The sequence below is a fragment of the Pteropus medius genome, unplaced genomic scaffold (assembly GCF_902729225.1).
Source record: "Pteropus medius unplaced genomic scaffold, Ma_sr-lr_union100, whole genome shotgun sequence".
Taxonomy (NCBI): Eukaryota; Metazoa; Chordata; class Mammalia; order Chiroptera; family Pteropodidae; genus Pteropus; species Pteropus medius.
The window spans coordinates 6,155,212-6,169,616 of NW_024354502.1; the positions used below are offsets into that span (position 1 = coordinate 6,155,212).

Consider the following 14,405-nt stretch of genomic DNA (forward strand, 5'->3'; position numbering starts at 1 on the left):
TACTAAATTCTTAGCTATGAACAATCAGCTATGAACAAACAAAACCACCAAACACTAGAGAAAAACTACACATAACAGAAAAACACCAAAGGAATGAAGAAATCAGATCCAAAGAATAATGAGATCATCCAATGAACAGATAAAACAAGTTGAAAGAAAGTTCTCATGAATAGCCTTATATTATTTTCTCAGTTCTCATCATTAATAAAAGAAAAACAGATTGCTAATCATAGGGTAGGAAACAAACAAGAATTATTAGGAACTTAAAATACGACTACCAAAAAATGTAACAGAGAGATGAAATCAACGGTCAGGGAAATATCCTAGAACATAAGGCAGAAAAAAGATGAACAAATGAATTATTGAGAGAAAAATGAAATTACAATGAAAAATCAATCCAGAATGTTTAATATTAGTTAAAATATATATTTCAGGAAGATAAGAAAAGTAAAAAAGAAAATAGAAGGGAGAATGTTCTTGAAGAAATAACAATATTTCTCAGACCAAAAAAGAAGATAAAAGTTTTAAGACCAAAACATCTCACATCATGATGGCCTCATGTAATTTCAGAACATTAAGCAAAAGAGAAAGTGCTTTAAGTTCCAGAGACAGAATAAAATGCTTATTAAGTAACAAAAATTGATCTGGCATTAGAATTCTCATTAAGATACAAGATCCAGGTTCCAGTCAAGATGGCAAAATAGGTAAACACTGTCCTTGCTTCCCTCCACAACCAAATCAAAATTGCAGCTAAACTACAGAACAACGATTGTTGAGAGTCACCCAAAGTCTAGCTGAGCAGAAGTCCTATAAGTAAGGATATAAAAAAGAAGCCACCTTGAGACTGGTAGGAAGGGTGGAGATGAGGAACTGGCTGCTCCCACACCAGCGTGCGGTGGTTAAAAACTGGGATGGATATCTTCACTGAGAAAGCACCCTGGAAGAACAAGGGGTCCAAGCCCCACACCAGGCTCCTCAGCCCAGGGATCCAGCACTAGGAAAAAAAGTTCTCATAACTTCTGGCTGTGAAAACCAGCAGAGATTGTGGCTGAGTGAGATGGAGAGCTGCTGGAGTCCTAGGTGCTTCTCTTAAAGGCCCCGCACACAGACTTGCTTGCTGACAGACTCACTCGCTCTGAGCTCCAGCATGGGGCAGCAGCTCAAAAGGCACCAGGGACATATGGGGAGGAAATGAGTTGTCTGGCTTCAGCGTGACGGCTGGAGAAGCAACTTTCTCCCAGACAGAAATGCTGGCAGATGCCACTGTTCCTTTGTTGAGCCCTCCCCCAACCCAGGCAGGTGCCATATCTGAGTCTCCATCAACCTAGCTAACACCGCTTGCTCCATCTGGTGATTCTCTGAGAACCCACCCTCCCAACTTGTGGGCCCACTCAAGCTGCTTCCAGTGGCTTTTCCATACAAACAGCCAGTCTGCACTCACACTGCATGTGGACTTTCCTAAAAATCTTTCAAAGGTTCACAAACCCTAAACAAGCAGCATCTGGCCTCGGCATTCCCTATACCTCTTGCTGAGCAACCCAAAGTCTATCACTAGGGGCAGCCGGCCTCAGTTCATGGCTTAGCCTCTCTCAGGCACCTCTAAGCCTAGCACAAGTGGCAACTATCTGCAGATCACTTTGTAGCTCATACCAAGTGGCCCCAGGCAGGGGCATAAGCAGTGGCTGATCTTGGCCTGCACCAGAGGCCCCAGAACCAATGCACCCAGTGGCCAGTTTTACATCACACCAGAACAAAACCCCACCACAACCACAAACAACACATCTAAAAAGCTGACTCAGGAGGCACCAGAGCACCGCTAAAGTGAATTCTGTTCCGTAGGGTCAACCCCTACACAAGAGCTCCACTGTAGTCATGGCCAGTTCTCACAAAAAAATCAGCCTGAGGGTCAGTCCCTCCAACTGACATGCCAAAGCAATCAACACTCAAAAGGAACGCACACACTATCCACACAAGGAACACACCTGGAGCACACAGCTCAAGGGAACAGGGAGAATGTGCCACTGGACCACAAAGGACACTAACTACATAAGGACACTCTACCAAGACCATAGACATAGCAGTTCTACCTAATACATAGAAATAAACATAGGGAGGCAGTGAAAATGAAAATACAAAAAAACATGTCCCAGATGAAAGAACAGAACAAAATTCCAGAAAAAGCAATAAACAAAATGGAGACAAGCAATCTACCAGATACAGAGTTCAAAATGCTGGTTATAAGGATGCTCAATGAGCTCAGTGAGAACTTTAACAAAGACAAAGGAAATATAAAAGTGGGAATAGAAAACAAACAACAACAACGACAACAAAAACAGTCAGAAATGAAGACTACAATAACGGAAACGAAGTCTACATTAGAGGGATTCAACAGTAGATTACATGAAGCAGAGGACTAAACCAGCAGTTTGGAAGAGAAGGTAGCAGAAAGCACCCAGTCAAAACAGCAATAAGAAAAAATTATTAAAAAAATGAGGATAATTTAAGGGACCTCTGAAACAACATTAAACATACCAACGTTCGCATCACAGGTATACCAGAAGGAAGAGAGAGAGAGCATTGAAATAATGACAGAAAATTTTCCTAACCTGGTAAAGGGAATACACATACAAGTCAAGGAAGTGCAGTCACAAGATGAACTCAAAGAGGCTCACGCCAAGACACATCATAATTAAAATGCCAAAGGTTAAAGACAAAGAACGAATCTTAAAAGCAGCAAGAAGAAAGCAGTCAGTTACCTACAAGGGAGCTCTCGCAAGACTGTCAAATGATTTCTCAACAATAACTTTGCAAGTCAGAGGGATTGGCACAAAATATTCAAAGTGATGAAAAGCAAGGATCTACAACCAAGATTACTCTACCTAGCAAAGCTATCATTTAGAATCAAAGAAAAGATAAAGAGCTCCCCAGAGAAGAAAAAGCTAAAGGAGTTCATCACCACCAAACCAGTACAAGAAATGTTAAAGCGACTTCTATAGGAAAAAGAAAAAATAAATTAAAAAATATGAAAATAGCAATAACATATCTATCAACAATTACAATGTAAATGGATTCAATGCTCTGATCAAAAGACATAGGGTGGCTGATTAGATAAGAAAACAAGACCCATACATATACTGCCTACAAGAGACTCACTTCAGATCGAAAGACACACACAGACTGAAAGTAAAGGGATGGAAAAAGATATATCATGAAAATTGAAACGAGCAAAAAAAGCTGGCGTAGCAATACTTATACCAGACCAAATAGACCTTAAAACAAAGGCTATCCCAAGAGACAAAAAAAGACCCAATAATTCTAGTTCTGGGTATTTATCCAAGGAAACCCAAAACACTGATTTGAAAAGATACTCTGCAGCAATAGTCAAGATACGGAAGCAACCTAAGTATTCATCAATAGATGAATGAATAAAGAAGAATTGGTACATATGTACAATGGAATTTTACTCGGCCATAAAAAAGAATGAGATCTTGTCATCTGCAACAACATGGATGAATCTAGAGGGTATTATGCTAAATGGAATAAGTAAGAGAAAGACAAATACCATATAACTGTAATTATATGAGAAATATATAAAAACCAAAATAAATGAACAAACAAACTCATAGATACAGAAAACATTTTGATGGTTGCCAGATGGGAGGGAGTTAGGGTGATGAGATTAAGAAAAAGGGGAAGGGATTAAGAAATACAAACTGGTAGTTACAAAATAGTCATGGGGATATAAAGCATAGCATAGGGAATACAGTCAATAATACTGTAATAACTATGTATGGTGTCAGATGGGTACTAGCTTTATGAGGGTGATAACTTCATAAGTTATATAAATGTCTAATCGCTATGTTGTACAGCTGAAACTAATATATTGTATGTCAATTATATTTGAAAAATAAAAGATACGAGATCCAAGAAAATACATACCTAATCTAGAAATGTGATCGAAAGGAATACCAGGATAACAATGGTGCAGGTAGAAAGGGTCAATCCAAATTAGAGTTGGAAGTCAGAGAGGTGCAAGAAAAATAACTTCATGAACAAAAATAATTGTCTACTGCAAATAACATGAAGTTCAGAGGTAGAAGAGGGATTAAAGGTAAAGAGAAAGGAGTGTTAATTTCTTCATCTTTCACAATGGTAAGTTAAAAGATATCTTCTAAAATCGGTAGACGAGAAATTGAAATTTTTTTGTGGATAACCTGTCCTCTCGGTCTTCTTTCTAGATTGAATTCCTCTTTCTGATCTATAAGCATGAGATATCCTCAGGGAACAGTTTTAAGCCCTCTTTCTGGTATCACCACGTGATCTCATCCACTAGTGTGTATTTAAAAACTCCTTTTGATGGTAACTCTGTATTGACTTCCAGATTTCTCCTCTAGTCCATTTGATATGTCCACTTGCTTAATCTATAGATCAAAGCTGTCCTTACCCCAACTTGCCAGCAATCATCTTGTGAGGACACTACTCACCCCATTGTTCAAGCCAGAAACATAAATTATCTTGGATGCCTCTCTTTCCCTCTCCACATCCAATCCATCATAGAAAGTTTTTTCTAGCTTACCACCAAAATAAATTCCAAATTTGTTTTCCACTATTACTCTAGTTAGAAATCAAAGTTTCCTCTCACTAAGTCTACAGAAATGTCACCTAACTGATCTCTCTACTCCTCATATCTTTCTCCTGTAATCTATTTGCCGCAAAAGAGCAAAAGTAATTTTGCAAAATCAGATTGCATCACTCTTTAGTATAAAATCCTTCAAGAGCTTACCGATGCACTAACAATAAAATTCATAATCTGTGTTGTGATGACCTATGAGGCCATGTGTGTCTGAATGTGCTTCATTCATTTATCTACTAGGTCTCCGCTCACATGTAACCTCCTGAGAGACCTGTCCCTAACCATCCATCCTCATCTAAACTATCACACTTCCCTCTCCTCAACAAGTAAAATTATTCTTCCTCGGTCCCTTTGTTTCATTCATTACACATAGTTATTTATAATTATCATGTTTACTTGTCTGGTTACTTGTTTTCTTTCAACTGTCTCAACACTGAAAGGTAAGCTCTAAGAAGAGAGCCAACACGTAGTTGGTACTCAGTAAATATCTGTGGATATATAGGAACAAAATGTTATAGCGAGTCATAATTGTTATCAACAGAGGGGCTAAAAATCAAAACATGATTTGCAATACTTTGGAGGAACTCAGTGTAAGAGAGCTAAATTCTTCCTTTTATTCCATTACGTCATCATTCAACAATTATGTACTGAGTGTCTACAATTTAATGAACCAAAAAAACAAAAACAAAACAAACTAAACAAAATAAATTCTGCCTCTTAGAGCTGGTTAAAAAGGTACTATATAAACATAAGAATGTAAAGCAGGAATAGTTTAAAGTAGCTGAAAGGAAGAGTACTTTTACTTCAGTTTATATGCTCCTGTATTGTTTAAATTTTTCTTAAATAGTCGTATACTTATGTAAATCTATAAAAGATGATCTGAAAGGCCACTTACTAATATGTTAACTGTGAGGATGTACCCCCAGGATGTACAAGTAGAAGGTAGGAGAAAAAGTATTTTCTCAACACACTACTCTGTAATGCCCTATTTGTCTATCTGTCTGACCACCCATCCGTCCATCCGTCTGTTTGTCTGTCTATCAATCTACCTATCATTTATACATCTACCCATCAACTTATAGTAGTTAAGCATATATTTATTTTATAATAAAACTCTAAAAATCTAATATCTCATAAACACAATGTAAGAAGTAAGAAAAACAAGTTCATTTAAAATATATTACCTCATTTTTTGCTTAGCTTTTTCAAACATTTCCAAATTTTGAAGAACATGCCTTTCTGGCCATTCCAGAGGACTGGTTTCCATTAGACTTGAAGAAATATGTTCCACTGGATTGGCGTCTAAAGAGAAAGAAATACACATCAGCACGGAAAAGTATTTACGTATCGAATTTTACTATATATGAATGTGTACATGTAGATACATGCATACATCCACGTGTACGTGAGTGTGTGTGGTGTGTGCACCGGTGTGTGTATAAAGGCATGTTGGATTCACTGTAAAATACTCACCTCAGGCATTTATTAAGATTATCTCTTATGGCCTGACCTGTGCGAATTGCCATAGAAGAACTTTTTGGAAATGAAAAGAAAATCAACATGAAGATTTATTTATTTTACTATCTCCTCATAATAAAAGTTCATCACTCAAGACCTATATCAAGTCCCTCAGCACTTAAGAGTTCTGTGACCACTCTATCCTAGTTAGATTCCTTTCCTTCAAATCTGTATTTATTTAACCAACAAATATGCAGCACTTACTTTACATCGGATGATTTTCTAAGTAATTTACAAATAAATTATTTAATTTTCATAGCAACCTATGTCATTCCCAATTTAAAGATAAAAAACTGAGGCCCAGAGAATTTAGAAAACTTGTTTAGGTCACACAGCAAGCAAAATGCAGCGCTGGGGCCCAAACTTCTCAGTCTTGCTCCAGGGCCTATGCTGCAACCAAGATGCTATCCGCCATTTACAAGGAACCATACTCCAACAGGTAACCATACTCCAACAAGGAGCCGTACTCCAACAAGGAACCGTAGTCCAACAAGGAACCGTAGTCCAACAAGGAATCATATCTCCAACATCTTTCAGATTACTCTGCACTACTATTTAACTTTGGTACTGATAAGTAACAATGATGATAATGATAATACAAATAACAGCTAACAATGTTTTTGGCATTTATTACGTTCTAAGTGTTTTTTATGCTATCAATTCATTTAATCTTCACAATAACTCTAGTAAGTGGGTGATATTATCCGTATTTTAATCACGAGGAAACAGAGGCATGGAGAGGTTAAATAACTTGACAAAGACATTCATTAAACAAGTGACAAAATTGAGATTTGAACCCTGGCAGTCTAGCTCCAGAGCCTGGGCTCTTGAACATGGCATTAGAATCTGTACGGCACTAGATGCTATATTTATAGTTCACTTTCCAAACAGATCATAAGCCTGTTGAAAGCTAAAGACTCACATTTTTACTCCTTTGTGTACCTTCATGGTGTCAAAGAGACAAAAGGTACTCAACGAACATTACTGTTAACTTGATTCTTTGGTCATTATCTTATTAATCTATGGAATAAAAATGATTATACACAATTAAAAAAATTATCCTGTACATTTAAAATGCGAGCAAAACTTCAAATGCTTTGCTAGACCTTGAAAAGCTTCACTCTATTCAAAATCATCATAACAAGAGGAGCTAGGAAAATAGAAAGAAATGCCAAGTTAATATAGAAACGATTTCCTGCTCCCTCGGTAAAGTTTGGTGACTGTTCTTGCTATAATGAATGGCAAATGTGCAGCATCTTATTATATATTGTTTTAACTATATTAAATTCACTGTATAAGTTCCACTTTTCTCACCTTATGAAAACATAGCTTACTAGAAATCCACCCAGTCTAGCAGCTTAGTTAAGAGTAAGTAGTAAGAGGGATAACCTTAAAAATGTCTCCCTCTGCTGAAAAACAATGCTTTCTGAAAGAAGTAATTAGAAAACGTTTAAATAATGAGAAATACAGCTCAGCACATATACATATATACACAGACACACAGACACCCACACAGAGTAAGTCCTCATTTAACAACATCAATATGTTCTATAACTTTAAGAGAAACAGGACAAAACCAATTTTACCATAAGCCAATTGATATAAACAAAAGTTAAGTTCCTTCGGCATCTCATCAACATTATGACACATAACACTGAATGAAATGGCATTACTTGAGGATCTGCTGTACTTGTATGTACAATCATCTATCATTATTTAAATTCACAATATACACTTTTATTTGATCGACATATTTTATTCGTTTTAATAATAAATAATAACTGTTATAAATGCCACACATGCAAAAAACCTAATATTTAAAGTAATAAAAACTTACCATTTAACAGATTGGAAGGATTAATTTCGTCTGTCTTTATTAGATTTGTTTTAGGAATAACAGCATCGAAATGATCTAAAAAGTGTTTCCTTGTGAGTATTAATAGACTTTTGAGTTCATCAACAGAAACTACTTCAGACTGCTCTGCCAAGTTTCTCCTTTCTGTAAGACAATAAATCAATGGGATGAACCACATGGCTGTTGTTATAATCCTCCCTAAAGCACATCTACTACTATTTTATGGAAATAGTTTCAAAAGTAAAACAAATGAATTTATCAAGTGAATCAGCGCTCCTGTGTAGGCCTACTTTCATTTTGATCGTATATGGAGGTAATGGTAGAAATTCCAGTTATATGAAAGAAACAGAAACGGAGTAGCTTGTTAACACTGAAGGTGATACATGGTAAAGGGAAGTTTACAAGTTTTCAGAAATGTACTGCAGAGCCTTATGCTGGCGTTTCTGTGAAAATTAAACCCCTAAGACTTTCGGTTAAATGTGGTAGCTTGGACACTTCCGCCTATTTCTTCTCTTTCCAAAACCTAAAATCACAGTAAAGGAATAAGAAAAGACAACACAAGGAGAAAAAAATAAAGAATGACAGTTTTAAACAAATTTTGGAAGACATAAGACGACACAGTGGGTCAGCAGGTCAGCAAAGCAGAGGGTCAACTTGGGTGCCTGCAGAGGCACTACTATGGGGTAACAGGAAGATGGTGGCGAGGTCCTGGGCTGAAAGAGGGCCGGATACACGGATGTTCAGGGAGGGAGCAGTGAGAGCTAAAGGTCCCCGCCCGTCCCATCCTCCAGTCTTCAGAGCCAGGTGACTGTTCTCATTTTTTGGTAGAAACTGAACAGTAAGAGTCTCAGACTATGTTGTATCAGATGTATTAGAAGGTGGTACTGATGCTGGGGTTAAAGCTAAGGGATTAAATAAGAACGGTGAGACTCCTAGCCCTGTGGCCAGAAAGCTAGCAGCTCCAAATGCCCCACTGAGAGATTAAAGGGTTCTCCTTTTGAAAAACTGAACGTCTCAAAAGAAAAGAGGTTGATACTGATACTGAAGAGATGGTAGGCCTAGGAACTTAGAACCAAAATGTTAAATTGTCACTCCACCACTCTACAAAACGGCTTGCCCGATACTGTATTAGAGTGAGGCATAGAGAACCTCCAACTTAAAACAGGACCAAAAAAAATCACCAGCCACTTAAGGAAAGGTGTTGAAGGGAGAGGAGACTCTGCGTTTCCAAGGTCCTATGTTTACATGTGTAAGGACTGATTCAGTAATGCTTCCAGCTCCCTTCTTTCTCCCATCACTCACTGAGCTAGTGTGGAGAAGAAACTAGGCATGCTTTAATCAGGCCTCTTCCTCTCCAACTTTTATTTGAGCTAGCAAGTCCTCAGAATGCATGCTCTCTGCAAGGTGGTAAGGGCCACTCAGGGTTGATCTGCAGTTGCCTAGCTCTGGCAATCATTCTGGGGATAAAGTCAATTCTGGGTGTACACATTGAAAAACCCACTTAGTCACAAATCTAAAAAGTCAGTTCCTTCAATACAGCTTTTACTTGTAATTTATCTCCATCTGTGTGTGTGTTAAGTTTATTTCTAATCGGTTCCAACTTTGAGAGGAAAAAAATGGTATTATTTACTGTACCCCCATAACTAAAAAAAGTCCAGGATGAAAAAGAATGACTAAAGCAAGCAAAGAGAAAAATGGAGCCCAGAATACACAAAAATGTTACAGGGACTGAAAGAAAGTTTGCTATAATTAATATTCTTGTAGAAATAAGATACTATACCCATGAAAAACATATAGGATGCTCTGATAAAAAAAAAAAGTCAACGAGCAAGAAAAGACTTTTAACAATTAAGCCCACACAAGCTTAAATTTAAAATTCCATAAAAAGACATAAAATAAAATGCAAGATATCCCCTCAGAAACTAGAACAAAAAGATAACATGTAAATGGAAAGGAAAAGTAGGCATTCTCTCCAGGAAAGCCAATATATGACTAATAGGACAAAGGAAGGAAAGGAAGGAAAGGAAGGAAAGGAAGGAAGGAATGGGAGAAAGGAAATTATTAAAGAGATAAGAAAAATTTTCAGACTTAAGAATATGAATCTTCTCTTGACACGGTTCATTAAGTACAAAGCCTGAGAGAGAAGAGGAGGAGAATATATATACACTGTGATTTTCAGTAAAACTTTGAGAGACAAAAGTTTCTGGAGATAAAGGTTCCAGAAAGGCATAAAAACAAACCAAAATATAGACACTGCAAAGGACAAGAATAGCATTCGATTTCTCAACAGGAACACAGCAGCATAGAAGACAATGGAGCAATGTCTTCAAAATTCTGAGAGTAAATGACTTAAAACCTGGAATTCTATATAAATTCTATATGAATTATCAAACAAGTAAAGATACATTGATCATCATTACATATTTCATGACTCAGCAGTAAACTTGTTATAGTCATAGTAATGTTAAAACTAACCATTGATTTAACCACAAAATTCATGACTTCACTGTGAAGGGTGGGAAGGGAAAGTAAAGACGATGTGGGAAAGCTAAGTCTTTATCTTCCACAGTTACATGTTAAGATGATGCCTGAAACTGGTAAGTCAAGAAATAGCATACATGTGTTATTTAGAAAACTGTAGGGGAAATGTCAGAAAAACTAGCTGGAAGAGCGGATGGTGGCTGCCTGTGGAAAGAGACGGAAAGATGGGGAGGAGAGGGCAGGCGCTGCTGTTTTCCAGGTCCATTTGAATTTTTAAACTATAACTACGTATTACTTTTATAAAAATATTTCATTTTTGAAACACTTATGGACTGATAACATTTTTTTCTATAATAAAATGGTAAAGTATATATTCATAGAGAATTCAATTCAACAAACATTTATTGAGTGTGTACTATCTGGAAAGTACCATGCTGTGCCCTTAGGCACAGAGGATTAAAGTTCATCACATTGTACTATGTGAGGTCGGCGCATAAATATGACAAGGGAGGAGGCGAGAGGAAAGCAGCCAGTCTTAAGGCTCCACTTTAGACCACCAGCTTTAGGAGAAATGCCCCTGTAAAATCCCACCAACCAGTGTGGCTATTGGTAGGGTCGTTTCAGTTCTGATCCAATAGAAGTAACACACGGTGTCTGCAGGGCAAGAACATTAGTAATGGTAAAGTCAGAGTTGTAATATATGCTGCTTTTATTACATCTTCTTAGTGAGAAAATAAATAGTTTCAATTATTTTCATTCATTGCAACAAAGCTTTTTGTTTTCTGCACAATCTGCTGGGAACCATTCTAAAACAAAAAGTTATCCATGATTTGCTTTCATCTGAAAGATGTATAGTAAGTAATATGCTTCAGAAATTAGCCCTATATTTGTATTAATTATAAAAATATACCTAAATCATGAACCTGACCTCTGCTTATTTAAACTGTCAATTATATTACAATATTGGGCAATCTGGAGAGCAGAGTAAGACTTCCTGTTGACCTTGGTGACTGAGCAATAGAGAGAAAACAGATGAAGTTTAACAGGGTTATGAGCAGGATAATTTACCTAGGCAAAAAATAGTCTCTACACAAATGAGTTTGCACACAGAGTCAGATAAAGAGTTGAAGAAATATAGTGAACTAAAGTCTAAAAACAGATTAGCTAAAAACTATCATTCCTAAAAAAGCTAGTAAAAACCGAGGATTTATTAAAGAAAAATATTTAAAAGTAGAATATCTAAAGAATCAGCAGATTAAGCATGAATCAGGTTTGCACCGGGTGCTATAAATGTTAAAAAGATGTGGAGAGCTCGGAGCAGTGACCGCAATACTGGAGCAAAACGACAGCATTGATGTTTCGGTATCTGTTCTGCATCATACTGAACAGTCTTTTATTTAAAAATTGTTCAGCATTCTTAAACTTTTTCTTTAAAAGTCAGTGAAATAAGATTTCCAAAAACAAAAAGTTATAAATTACAAAAAGGGAAAATATAAGCTATAAAATTCAAATGTCATTCTAAACAAGAGTATTAGATACCATTTTTAAAAATAAATAAAATTAGTGAAAATACATGATTCTAAAAATTTAAACCCTGACAGAAGTTTTAATTGATTTTTGTGTTATTTTAAAGAACAAAGGGCCTCAATAATGTGAATCAAGTTTGCACATTTTTGTGCAAACTTTTCCAGTAGCTCTTTTTGCTTCAGTACTACTCAGAGAAAGGGTAGGGGGAGATGAAGATAAGCTTCCTCCATGTCTTGATAATTTTGAAAATTCTTGTGGAACAACTTTGTTTTTCAGCAAAGAATATACAATCTTCATACTGATATAGAATTGCTGATTTTTTTCCCAAAGAAAGTTGTTTCCATTACATTATTTTTTATCACAAATAACAATTAAAAATATCAGTTTAAGTACTTTTATATTCATATTTCACTTCTCTGTGAATCAGGTATTCTTACATTGAAAACTTTATTTTACAGTCATTTAACTCTGTCTTTTGAGATATAGGAATTCTGAACGGATACATATTTGTCCCCAAATTTTTAATCCGCTATTAACTCTCTGGGTACTTCTATCATCAATGGGTTAACTGAGTCCTTAATCTTAATCAAGATTTAAAGCTTCAGATTGCAAACTGGCCACTTCCTGGATATGCCCAGAGCTGGTATCTCTAGCAGCTACTAGCCCCAAGGCTTCCATCAACTTCAGGCCTCCTACGTGCCCTTTCCTTTGCCCAGCGCTGTGGCATCCTTACAGCTGCTGCCTGTGTGACAGTTCAGATACTGGTGCTTCTATGTTTTCAGCATCCATTTAGTACTTCCTTTCTCCCTACCTCCAGCAGAGCTTCTGGACATACCTGCAGGCAGCTATGTCGTTTTAGCTGTTTAGGATGCCCCTTCCTAACCAAGAGGGATGGCCCTACAAGGGTTAACTCTTCTTACCCAAATGAGAGATGCATCAGCTTCAGAGAGCTGCCTCTTCTTCCACTCTGATAGTCTTTCTGGTTGGAAGGGTAAGAAAGAGAGGCGAAGATAAAAGAGAGGGGAGATGCTGAAGGTACTGAGTTATAAAAAGCTGCAGGAGGTTTATGGCAAGAAATCAGGGCCTGCAGAAGGGTTTAGCACGGACAGAACAAAGTCAAGAAGTGAGTGAATAACATTGCTGGTCGATGTTTGAAATTAAAGTATTTTATCCACAAAAATAGTAGTATTGTAGTATTTCTTTCTTTGTTGGATTTAACATGTACTATTTTTTACTGAAACTGATTTGTCTTCCTAATTATATTTTCCTTGAGCTACTATCATTTTCATAGTTAAAAAAAGAAACAAAAAATACAATTGTTGGAGTTCAAAACTACACAATTACCCTGACTTTGTACAACTGAAAAAGTAGGCAAGTCTTATTTTCCACTGAATAAAATAGGCTACTAAATTCAAGATATTTTTAAATGTTTTTAAAGAATGAGAGTTTTTTAATAATGTAGCTGCTTAATTCTAATATTTTTTCTCTAAAACTAATGAACCCTCACAATTTGATTTAATTTCTTAGAAATTCTGTCTCAATTTGCTTAAAATAAGTTCATGTTAGATACTAATGGGTGATTATTTATAAAAAAAAAATGTTAAGACTCATAACATAGTAATACAGAAAAAAAAGAAACTTAAACCATGACCCTTGAAAAGGTGTTAATTTCTTGAATAAGGAAAAATCCATAATGCCAACTTTACCCAGTATTGGAAATGTGGTTAGTTATTATTAGCAGTCATGATCAAAACTGAAGAATTAATGCTCATGTTAACATTAATTTCTCTGAACTTGCATTTTCTTCTATTTGCAGTCTCCATCCTCCTATGACAACTAAAATATATATAAAGAGAAATTTTATAAAGAGATAGATATTAACCAGAATAAGATTTAGGTATCTTTTCTAGCATACAGTTGATAATGGTCAGATACAAAATTTCCTTGGAGAAATATTTTTATAAAAGTTAACTGATATATGAATGAATAAAAAAATTTATTTATAGAAAAATTTATGAATGTGGTGGGAAAAAAGTTTAGTCTTACTCTACATTACCTCTACAAGAATAAAAATAGTTCTACAAATGAGTGTCATACCTAAAAGACAAAGTATATAAGAAAAAGTGTGGAGATAACAATAACAATGCATTATGTCTGAACAAGTCGACATCCTTACAGGACAATGAAATGTACAGAGTATTACTTACTCAGACATTCTTTCAAAGCCGAAGCTTGAACATTAACTAACTGCTTCTCTCTCTGTATAAGTTGCTCCCCAGAAAAATGTGGAAGTGACAAGAAGTCAAAAGGAAAGCCTGAGAAACAGAAAAAAATCAGTATAATGTTCTATGACAACAATTAATATTCAGTTCCCCAGAAATGTGTTATTAC

The 14,405-nt window shown here is 36.1% G+C and overlaps 1 protein-coding gene across 2 annotated transcripts in view; it reads right to left on the reverse strand.

The window, feature by feature from the left end:
* Positions 1-14,405, reverse strand: part of MTBP (MDM2 binding protein) — a 59,164-nt gene that overhangs the window by 18,539 nt on the left and 26,220 nt on the right. The window contains exons 11-13 of one of the 2 annotated variants that reach the window (XM_039853700.1): positions 14,222-14,329; positions 7,989-8,150; positions 5,818-5,935 (exon numbers count right to left, since the gene is read on the reverse strand). In XM_039853700.1, the coding sequence (XP_039709634.1) occupies positions 5,818-5,935; positions 7,989-8,150; positions 14,222-14,329 (388 nt within the window). The remainder of the gene's footprint in view (positions 1-5,817; positions 5,936-7,988; positions 8,151-14,221; positions 14,330-14,405) is intronic. The other variant, XM_039853701.1, reaches the window with a different exon arrangement.